At 39.9% G+C, this 11,596-nt stretch overlaps 1 protein-coding gene and 1 pseudogene across 1 annotated transcript in view; one reads left to right on the forward strand and one right to left on the reverse strand.

Annotated features, from left to right (window-relative positions):
• The window catches only part of ERAP1 (endoplasmic reticulum aminopeptidase 1), a 37,173-nt gene extending 26,646 nt beyond the window's left edge, over nt 1-10,527 (reverse strand). The window contains exons 1-4 of the mRNA XM_006885376.1: nt 10,001-10,527; nt 7,992-8,130; nt 4,157-4,291; nt 2,134-2,254 (exon numbers count right to left, since the gene is read on the reverse strand). Coding sequence (XP_006885438.1) covers nt 2,134-2,254; nt 4,157-4,291; nt 7,992-8,130; nt 10,001-10,527 — 922 coding nt within the window. The remainder of the gene's footprint in view (nt 1-2,133; nt 2,255-4,156; nt 4,292-7,991; nt 8,131-10,000) is intronic.
• LOC102853430 lies at nt 6,811-7,398 on the forward strand (annotated as a pseudogene).
• Nucleotides 10,528-11,596: the final 1,069 nt, after the last annotated feature.

The raw sequence follows: 11,596 nt of genomic DNA on the forward strand, positions 1-11,596 counted from the left end.
TCCCTGAGATGTATAGTGACCCTATGTACAGCAGATCTGAACCTTTCCCTGTCCTGAGCCAGTCTCACTAACTCTGTCTGACACACCAACCCCCATCACCCCAGTTACTGTATCAATCCATCTCTTCCGGGTTCTTTCTCTCCTGCGTTATCCATCTATGCTTCCAAGCATGAAATCCTTTTCCAAAGACTGATCTCTACTGGCCACATGCCCAAAGTAAGTGGAGTTTCAAATTCCTAGACTCCAAGGAAAGACTTGGTTTTACCCTCTCCAAGACAGAACTATTTGTTCTCTTGGCTCTCAATGGTATGTTCAAGACTCTTCCCCAGCACCACAACTCAAAGGTGTTTATTTTTCTTCTGTCATCCTTGGTCATTGTCCAACTCTCTGAAGCAAAAAGTAATTTAGAAGACCATGGCTTGAATTAGATGCACCTTTGTATCTAGATTGACACTCTGAAGAGTTCCATGACAGTAGATTTTCCCAGTGCAATTCATCTTTTGATTTCATGACTTCTGGTGTTAAGAGTGTTGATTGTGGATCAGAGCAAGCTGTAATTGCTAACAACCTCAATCTCTTCTCCATTTGGTATGGTGCTGCCAATTCGCCCAGTGGTGAGAATCTTTGTCTTCTTGATGTTGAGCTTTAATCCATATTGAAGACTACAGTCCTTGACCTTTTGCAGCAAGTGCTTCAGGTCTTCTTCAGGTTTCAGCAAGCAAGGTTGTGTCATCCTCATATCATAGGTTGTTAACAAGTCTTCCTCCAATCTTGATGCCACACTCCTCCTCATAAAGCCCTGCTTCCCGAATGATCTGTTCTGCATACAGATTGAAAAGGTAGAGAGACAGGATACTTCTTGCCTGATTTTGAACCATGCAGTGTTTTCTTGTTCTGTTCTGAGGACTGGTTCTTGGTCCAAGTATAGGTTTCATAGAAAAATGATCAAGTGTTCTGTGATTCCATTTTCTTCAAGGTTAGTCACTATTTATTGTGATCCACACAGTCAAATGCCTTTGCATAGTCAATGAAATACAGATATTCACTCTTCTGGTACTCTCTGCTTTTCTGCCAAGATCCATCTGACATTGGCAATAATGTCCCTAGTGCCATGACCTCTTCTAAACCCAGCCTGCATTTCTGGTAGTTCTCTGTAAATGCACTGTTTAAGTCTTTCTGGATAACCTGCAGGATTTTGGTAGTGTGTGATATTAGTGATATTGTTCAATAATTTCCACATTCTGTAAGGTCACCTTTTTTTAGAGGGGGGGAAACGTCTTTTATCCTCTGCTCTTAAGATGCTGCCTACTAATACAAAAGAGAAAAGACCTCACAGCCATTGAGTTGGAACCAACTCATAGCTGACTGTCCAATGAGCTTTTGGAAGCTTTAAACTGCACAGGATGAAATTGCCCATCCTTCTTTTTTTGAACAACTGGTGAATTTGAACCATCTGCCTTTGGGTTAGCTGCTCAACTTCTTACCAACTAGACTACTGCCATTGTTGTTGTTAGATGCTATCAAGTTGAGTATGACTCATAGCAACTTTATGAACAACAGATCTGAATCCTGTCCTACCCTTGCCATCCTCACCATCTCTGATAGATTTAATTAAGTCCATTGCTGTAGTTACCACATTGATCCATCTCAATAGAGATCTTTCTCTCTTTTGCTGACCCTCCACTCTTCCATGCATGATGTCCTTTTCCAAAGAATAGACTCCTATCAACATATCCAAAGTAAGCGACACTAAACTTTGCCACCATTGCCTCCAAGGAGCACTCCAGCTGCACCTTTTCCAAGACAGACTAGTTCTTTTGGCAGTCCATGGGATATTCAGTAGCCCCTTACTAATACAGCTGGATTTTTCTTTCAAGTCAGAAAGCAAAGCTGTCCTCAAACCATTATGCCCTTAATGCACCATTTTTGCTATCTGTATATCTGTATCAGTTTATTGCATATATATAAGAGTGAGGAGATAGAAGGATCTACCTAATATCCAGCTTTTATTGCTGGGTGTTTTATGAATTCAAGTCTGCTGCCACAAACCACGAGGAAACCAATTATGCGGATACAATCTATGACAAGAGTCCTCAAATGCTGTAACACCTAGTATCTGGGTAAAAGCCTTACCTTGTTTAGGTAAAGGATATGGAATGCTGAAATAATCTTCATAAAATTCCAGCAGAGTCACAGCAGCATCCAGAGCATAATTAGCTTGATTGATCTTGTCTGGCACTGCATATACAGAAACCTAGAAAGGAAAAAAAAGGCATTTCAGTATCAAAGCTGTTTTGTTCCACAACAACGAGAAGATTGACATTCATAGCCTCAGACAGAGGTATAAGTTTGTCAATATTAAAGAACAAATTTGGGAGTAGATTCTATATAAAAATGCTCACTCTACCTGACCAAATATCCTTCTGGAAACAATCTCAAATGCTGGATAACACATACAGAAAACATCTTTTAAAGTGGTTTCCCCAGAAAAAAGAAAAGTTAGACTTAAAGGCCAAAACAAATGGCAACTGGTGGCTCTTACTTCATTCCTATAGCCAGAAATCCCATGGTGAGATAGTCAGTGATGTTCTCATCCAAAGTGTATAATTTTTTTAGCCAAAAAAAACCTAAAGAAGACCATTGACTTCAACTTCAAAGTTTTAAAAAAGTGTGAGCTAAATACAGAGGAAACAGGTGCAAGCTGAGATTTTAAGTTAGTGAGGAAGCTAAGACTGTGACTTAGGCTAGGATAAACACTGTTTTAAAAAAACAAACCAATAAAACCACCAAAAAACAAAACCATGTGGTAAAGCACTTTTCTGTTATCTCACTGTAGTTAGGTAACCTGGGATCCTGTGGTACTAAATGCCGTGCCAGTGGTGCATCAAATGCCATAATGGTTACACATGGTTGGCAATGTTTGGTAGAACTCACAGATTAAGACAGCATTGGAAGCAGGAGCGGCATCCACTTCCTAAACATGACTGTGGAAATTCTTTCAATTTAGAGAGAGGACAATTGTTATACAAAAGAGTTTAGGTTTTTTTGTTTATAGAATCATTGCTTGATGACACTTAACAACATATAAAGCCAGGCCCTTGTCTCCATTTTGGGCTGGGTGAAGTGGTGGACTCTATAAGATAATGCTCTTGTTTTGGTTGAGGATCTGTGTAGATTGTGTGGTTGGTTTTTTTTTTAAGTTAAGCCTCTTGTTTACAGTCCAGACCTCCTAAAGGGCTCTTACGTTTAAAAGTTGGGCCAAGGGATTATGTTTTAATCCCTTGTTACTATTGTGGTGGAAAACTCTTCTAAATCATACAGCACTCTGGTCAATTTGGTATGCTGATGTAATCTGGGTTTGCTGTGACACTGAACCGTTTGGCACTGGAGTCTCAGATGCCACAATGGGACAACTGTGCCATAGGTGAGCCAAACACTACAATGGCCACCCATCGTGGGCAGTGTTTGGTGGAGCTCCCAGATTGATTCAGGTTTGGAAGCAGGAGTGGCATGTACTTCCTAAAACACATGTCTCTGGAAACTCTAACTCTCTCTCTCTACATATGTATATGTATATGTATATGTATGTATGTATGTATATGTATATATGTGTGTGTGTGTGTGTGTGTGTGTGTGTGTGTGTATACATATATAAAATCTCCCTTGTATTTAAAACTCAGTTGACCCTGAGGGTGTAGTGTTATTTTTGGAGGACCATTCTTCTAAATTGTGCAGCATTCCTCTGTCAATTTGCTGCATTGAGGTAATCTGGGTTTGCTGTGATACTGAAAATTGTGTCATTGGGGTGTCAAATGCTATAATGGTTACCCATGGTGGACAGTGTTTGGTGGAGCTCCCAGTTTTAAGACAGGTTTGGAAGCAGGAGTGGCGTCCACTTCCTAAACCACATGCCTCTGGAAACTCTGTGAACTTGGAGAAATGATGATAACTATAGAAAAGCTCCAGGCCTTTTGTTCATAGGGTCACTATGAGTCATGCTCAACTCAACAACAATGTGGCAATAAGGAGATCACTTATCCCAAATGGCTCCAGAATGGTGGTGTCCCCCAAATTTGAGATTTTCTATTTTAAAATCAAGACAGTTCCAGACAAGCCAGGACAAATTGGCCAACCTAGGCGACAATCACAATTTCACCTTGACTCCACTCTTGGTCATCTTGCTGACAGACTCAAAATCCGAAATAATGAAGGCCACCAGGTAGGTGCTCATCTTCACAGTGACATCAAAATGGTCTTCTATAAGTCCTTCATCAATAGTTACAGATTTCACCTGAAATTAGATTAGCTCAAATGATCAAACAAGTCAGTTACCAGTATATTTAAAACATTTGTATAATTTTTGTAATTTCCTAATTACTAGAAATAATATTGAAAGTACATGGCATTATAGTTACATAATTATTCTAAATCATTTCTTTCTAAATTTGATAGGTAATATAATCAGGAGTGGCATCCACTTCCTAAACAACATGCCTCTTGAAATTCTATAACTTTGATAAATGACAATAGTTATAGAAATAGTTCAGGCCTTTTGTTCATAGGATAGCTGTGAGTCGTGCTCGACTTGACAGCAATCAACAACAACAACAACAATAAGCTCAAATTAGTCTATTCAGTTTTTTTACTGAGATAAAACTCACTGACCATAAAATTCACCATTTTAAAGTGTGAGATTTAGTGGTCTATAGTATATTCACAAAACTGCACTATCATTTCTATCCAATTTTTAAAAAATATTTCAGAGAGTTATAAATTGATATTTCTTCTATGTGAAGTAGAGGCAAAGCACAACTGAACTTGCTGACTTTGCCAAGGTGTATGTGTCTACTTGTCTAAAGACGTATATCTGACAATTATACATGTAAATCAAGACTGTTTTCTAGGCTAATCCATAAACTTAAAGAATCTAAACATAGTTTCTGTTTCCCTGTAAAATTAAGGCTCGGAATGCCCCTGCCTGATCCTCACTGCCTCTTCCAAACTCTGATTTTGCTTCATTGCAATCAGCTTTTAAGCGCAATGAGGGAGGAGTAACCTTGTTAGGGGTATTGAGGGAGGGTGGTAATGAAGTTCAGTCTATAAGGTATGTTCTCTACGGACAAAAAACTAGTGCCTTAGAACACAGAAAGACCAAGGAAGAACCACGGAATAAACGCCAGCCAGAGCTAACCTGGAGAAATTCAGGCTAATAATAAGCATGTTTTCTGTAATCTAATTTCCAGCTCATCAGAGGCAAGGATAGCAAGACTTTACCCTACATATTTTGGGCATGTTGTTAGGAGAGGTTTTTCCCTGGAACGAGACATCATGCTTAGGAGGGTGGAGAGTCAGCAAAGGAGAAGATGACCTTCAATGAGATGGGGTTGACACAGTGATGCAGCAATGGGCTCAAGTCTGTCAGAGATGATGAGGATGGCACAGGAGAGTTCAGATCTGTTGTTCATAGAGTCACTGTGAGTCATACTCAACTCAATAGCAGCTAACAACAGTAACTTTCCTAACTTCCTCCCTCTTCTTAATACTCACAAAGTAAGACTATTGCTTAGTTACTTTTTGGCTTTTCACATTTTGACTAATAAGCAGCCTAGATTTGCATCCTGGAAAGCCTCAAATTACTCTTTCTTTTTAAATGCCTTCTACTGACACCTAGGAAATTCCTGAGTGGCACAAACCATTAAATGCTTAACTGGTAACGGGAAGGTCAGTGGTTCAAACTTACCCAAAGGCACTTCTAAAGAGAGGTCTGGGAATCAGCTCCCAAAAAGTCACAGTTTTGAAAATACTATGTTACAGGTGTATAGTCCTATTCTACACACAGGAGATTATCAGGAGTTGGAATCAACTAATGATAACTACCACAATATAAGGGCCACCTCAAAATAAAATTTATATCCCTAAAGCTGTGCCGAGGTCACCTCTTTAAAGTGTGAAAGAATAAGTATGTCACATTAAAGACTAAGGTGAGCCTGACTTGAGTCATAATATTTTTAGTTACTTAGTTACTTCATAGGCATATGAAAGATAGGCAATAAATAAGGAAGATGGAAGAAAAATTTATGCTTTTGGATAGCAGTGTTGGTGAAGACTGTTGAATACTCTGCCAAAAGAATAAATCAACTTATTTTGTGAGAAATTCATCCAGAGTGTTTCTTAGAAGCAAGGATGATGAGAATTCATCACACATACTTTGGACATGTTGTCCGGTGTAGCCAGTCTCTGAAAAAAGGGACTTGGAAAAGTGGAGAGTCAGTGAAAGAGAGGAAGATCCTAAAGGAGGCTGAGAGCAATGGGCTGAAAGTGCAGTAGAACCTGTGAGGACAGTGCAGGGTCAGGCAGTTTTGTTCTACTGTACACAGGGCTGCTAGAAGTCAGTCAGAGTCCACCTGACAGCACATAAAACAATAGTAAAAGGTTGATTAATGTTCCTTACAAGGAAGAACAGAGAGACTTTTTTTAATGTACTTCTGTACATGTTATCTAGCTGGGCCAATCCCGGGAGAATGAAATCACACTTAGTAAAGTGGAGGGTCAGCAAAAAAGAGGAAGGACTCTCAATGGAATGCAATGATGCAGTGGCTGGATTCAAACATAGCAAAACTGTGAGGATGGTGCAGAACTGGGTTCCCCTGATTAGAAAGAAACTAGATGGCATCTAATGAAAACAAGCTGATGAAATGAATTCTGATTTAATTGTGGTTTATTCCTGCCCACTGTCCAAACATTTCAATATATCTAGAGTATAATGCTGGACGTTGTCGTGAAGATGGGCTGGCAGCAAAAAGCATCGACATGGCCACGGAGGGGGAAGTGGAGCTGGAACTGGAGACTGAGACCAGCTGCCCTGTGTAGACTCTGAGAACCAAGGAAGCAGGGTTACAGTGCTGCAGACTTTGACGGAGTCTTTTACTATGCGGAAGAGATTCAGAGTTCCAATCTAGAGACGATAATGCCTGTGAATGGAGACAGGAGGACCAGGAGCAGAAAGCCAAAGAGGAGCTGGAGAAGGAATTGGCAAATATCATCAAGAAGGAAGACGGGGTGGGGGGGGGGGGGGAGGGAGCAAGAGGATTGTATACCAATGAAGGAATTTTTCTTTTACTTTTCAAAGAGAAGAGCAAACTGAGTGGGAGGGGTGGGCAGGGGAAAAAATGCAACAATGAATAAATGGAAATCCAAAATCTCTATAAATATTCATTAAAATTAATAAATTTAAAAAAATGAATGGATCAGAAAAGGACAATAAAAAATGGAAATGGTACCCGAAAAAAGGAAGACTTTGAACTGATAATGACAGAGATAGAGCTCTCAAGAGCAGCAGTGGAACGGAGTTTGCACATGGGCAATGTGCTGGAGGCTCTTACTGCCCTAACCAAGTAAACATGCCCACAAGATTAACTTAATTGTAATAAAAATGTTTTTGTCTTTTTTTTTAAAAAAAGTATACTTCTTTACCAGTCTTCAAAAAAAAGATCCTTTCAACTGATCTTTGCTTACCCTCATGCAGCCTGAGGTTAAGACAATCCTCTTAGATTTCCCTGTTCAAGATGGCTTTAGTGACTCTTGCTCAGAGTCAAGGAGGACCTGGTAGGTGGGCCTTTGTATTCAAAAGTTGGTTGGAATTGGCAAAAATCAAGCCTGCGGCCCTCCGACCTGGTGCTAACTGTGCTTGGAATGTTGTTGTTGATTGCCTTAGAGTTGAGCTTGACTCATAGCAACCATATGAACAAAAGGCTTGAAGCCCCTCTACAATTATCGACATTTATCAAAATTTGTCGGATTCTGGAGGCATGTTATTAAGAAAGTGGATGTGACTCCTACTTCCAAACCTGTGATAGAATGTTATTGGTTAAGCCACCTGCAGTAAATCAATCAAACACGTGGTCCAACACGAACAGTAAGTATAGAGCAATGTGAGTCATAGCAAAGTAGGAGATTATTCTTGTGAGTAGTAATACAGGAGGTGGGCTTACCAAGGGCATGTTGGAGATGGCAACGTGTCTGGGCTCCCTTCTGATCTTGACTGAGAAGCTCGCTTTCAGGGCAGGTTCATCAAAGCAGGGAAAGGCCATTCGAGCTGCAGTAGGTTCAAACTGCGTAGAGGCAAGTATCCTAAAAGGTGACCAGTGAAATAAAAACAGAGTTTGAAGCACTAGGGATTCTAGCATTGTTTGTTTTCAATTTCTAAAGGTAACTTAAGATTAATAGATTTTACTACCAAAAAAAAATCTTTCATATGACAAATGCACATCCAAAAATTTCTCCAACAGGGTAAAAAGGGAAGCCACAGACTGGGAAAAAGTGTTTGGTAATGACATGTCAGATAAGGGACTTATAGCTAGAATTTATAAAATACTTGAGCACCACAATAAGATAAAGGTAAATAATCCAATTGAAAAATGGGCGCAGGATATGAACAGACACTTCACCAAAGAAGACATTCAGATGGCTAACAAGCACATGAAGAAATGTTCAAAGTCCCTAGCTCTAAGAGAGATGCAAATCAAAACAAATATGAGATAGCATCTCACCCCAGTAAGACTAGCAAAATTTAACAGAACAGCAAGCAACAAGTGCGAGCGAGGTTATGAAGAGACTGGAACCCTTGTTCACTTTTGGTGGGAGTATAAAATGGTGCAACCACTGTGGAAGGCTGTATGGCATTTTCTCAAAAAGTTGCAAATAGAGATACCATTTGACCCAGAAATTCCACTACTGGGAATATACCTAAAGTGACCATAACCGACTTCCAAGCAGATATACGCACACCCATGTTTATCGCGGCTTTGTTCACAATAGCAAGGAGCTGGAAACAACCTAAGTGCCCATCAACAAATTAATGGACAGAGAAGCTGTGGTATGTTCACACAATGGAATACTACGCTGCATTGAAGAACAAGGAACTCATGCAATATTATTCAAAATGGGTGACCCTGGAGGACATTATGCTGAGTGAAGTGTCTCAGTCATAAAAGGACTAATACTGCATGGTGCCACTGTTGTAGAATGGTACTGACATCAGGGTTGGGGTAAGACTGAGAAAAACTGGATAAATTATGTATACTGCATTGAAACAGATGAGGGAGAGAACAGTTTAAAAGCGATATATGATAGGGTATTATGGTTATCACAAGAGTCCAGAATTAAGGTTACATAGTGGAGCATACTTGGACCAACCCAAGTGCCCATCAACAATTGAATGGATAGAAAAAACTATATCCATACAATGGAATTCTATGCAGTACTGAAAAACCAGGAACTAGTAAAACATTCCACAACATGAGTGACTCTGAAGGATATTATGTTGAGTGAAATATCTCAGTCACAAAAGGACAAACACTGCACAGCACCACCGTTAGAAAGCAGGACTGACATCGGAGTTTGTGAGGAGAAAAGGACAAGAGTGAATAGACAATGAACACTGCTTTGGAACAGATGATGAAGGAAAGAACTGTTTCAAAGGCATAACTAATTAGGCATTATAACAGTATAACAACAGCTCAGAATAAGAGGTACATTGCAAAGATGACTTGCCATGGTGGTGGTGGAAAGTAATTGTGCAAAAATGGGTGAATATTTGGAAAAATATGGAACTGGGGGAATGGAAGGGGAGAAGGTATGGCAATCAATGATTGAAACTCCAACTTTTCTATAAACTTCCATTAAAATGGAAAATTATATTAAAAAACAAATAAAAACAGAACCAAACAAAGTAGGTAGGAAAATAAAACAGCATATTATATTTCAGTAGATAAATAAACAGGTATTTCTTTCTGACAGAGCTGAGGGAAGGGAAATCAATTAAAAGAAGATGACAAGTGAGAAGAAGGAAGCAGGGGGAAATACTGGCTATTTTAACTCTGTAAAGACAAAAGCAAAGAAGGGTTCAACAATCAAGGGAGCTTGTAAACATGGTCCATTTGGAAAAAGACAGTTTACATGGGCAGCACATGAAGATTTTAAAAAATTATAAAATAATTACCTTACTTCCCCTTCCTTGGTTCTGTAGGTGCTTTTATAAAAGCCATGGAAACTTTCAGAAAGGTTGCCCGCATAATCAATCACCACTGTGTATGGGATGCCGGTGAGGAGGGGTTTGGGAGCCAGAAGGGCGATTTGTTCATGAGGTTTGTATTCTAGGACCTTTAGCAAGTCTTCAGATGGCCGCTCTCCAGCCCCTTTCCTGAGGGTCGCCTTCGATATCTTCAGGTGGTGACTATGCAGGATGATGCTACTGGTGGACTGGCTGGCTGTGAGTTCTATCTCTGTGGTCCCCCAGAAGGTCAGAGTGGTGAGATTTGCATGGATCATGAGATCATAATGAACCGGGATGACATGCTCAGGAAGCCGCATTTTAGTCCAAGGAAATGGTGCCCCATTACTAGCTTTTGGAGCTATAGTGTCACTCTTCTGGCCCCATAAAGGAGTTGGTAGGATTAAGAAAGACACCAGTGAAGAGAGTAGAAATGACATGGCTGCAGGTGGGCACTGAAGACACAGGGACATCATTTTTACTCTTGCTCAAAATACTTGATGTGACAAATCTTTAAAAGCAAGAAAGAAATTAAGTTATTAAAATGTTATCAAAATAGCTTAATTTTAGAAGCCACACACACACATTTCTCTTAGATACTAGTTCTTTTCCAGAAAGCAAAATTACTTTCTCTATTTCTGAGTCATAGAAGAGGTTTACACTTAACTGTAATCATTTGCAGTTATTGCTGGCTGCCCTGCAGTGGGGCTACAGTGGGGATCCCCTAAGCTGGCAGAGTTCACAATATACTTCTAGAAGTCAGTAGTTCTCATCCATGGCTATACACACACACACACACACACACACACACATACTATATATATATACACACATATATATATGTATATTTCTAGCATTACCTAGAAAATTTTTTTAAATTACTGATGTAAACATTCCTCCTAAGTGCACTTATGCTATGGATGAGGCCACTATGCCAGAATAAAAAAAAAAATCCGGTTATTTTATTAAGGGGTTAGCATCGAGAAGCTTCTACATAATCCTCACTGTCATGAGTTGGAATTAAAGAGTTTGGTTTTGATTTTAAACTTGGTCTTATCCTTTGAGCCTTCTGTAGTGGGATACTATTTCAAGGTAATAACTGAGGTGCCTTCCTCTTATTAGCCATCTTGCTTTCCTCTCAAACCACAGTTAGAGCTACTTATCACTCACTCCCTGCCAAATAGAAGCTAAACAGAAAGATCTTAACTTATTGGAGACCATCAGCTCTGATACACCACAATCCCCGTACACAAAGCAAGATGCAGATCAGGCATAAAGAGATTTCAACAAGAACAGGTTTGGTTTGGCTTTGTCTAGGAGCCAACTCAGGAAAGTTTCCATCTGCAGAGAGAAGTGCAGTCTGGAGAACAAAGATTAACATCAGCAGCATGATAAGGGCTTCTGCCCTACCTCCTTTAGCAGAATCCCAGGGCTGGAGTCTGAGTAACAAAGTTCCTCTGAAGTTCGGTGGCCTGGAAATCAATGGAACGTGTGTCTTGTTTCCATCTGTAACTTCTGCTGGCAGCAGTTAACTAGGTGTGGCCT

The sequence above is a fragment of the Elephantulus edwardii genome, unplaced genomic scaffold (assembly GCF_000299155.1).
Source record: "Elephantulus edwardii isolate Elephantulus edwardi_28Jun2011 unplaced genomic scaffold, EleEdw1.0 scaffold00043, whole genome shotgun sequence".
NCBI lineage: Eukaryota > Metazoa > Chordata > Mammalia > Macroscelidea > Macroscelididae > Elephantulus > Elephantulus edwardii.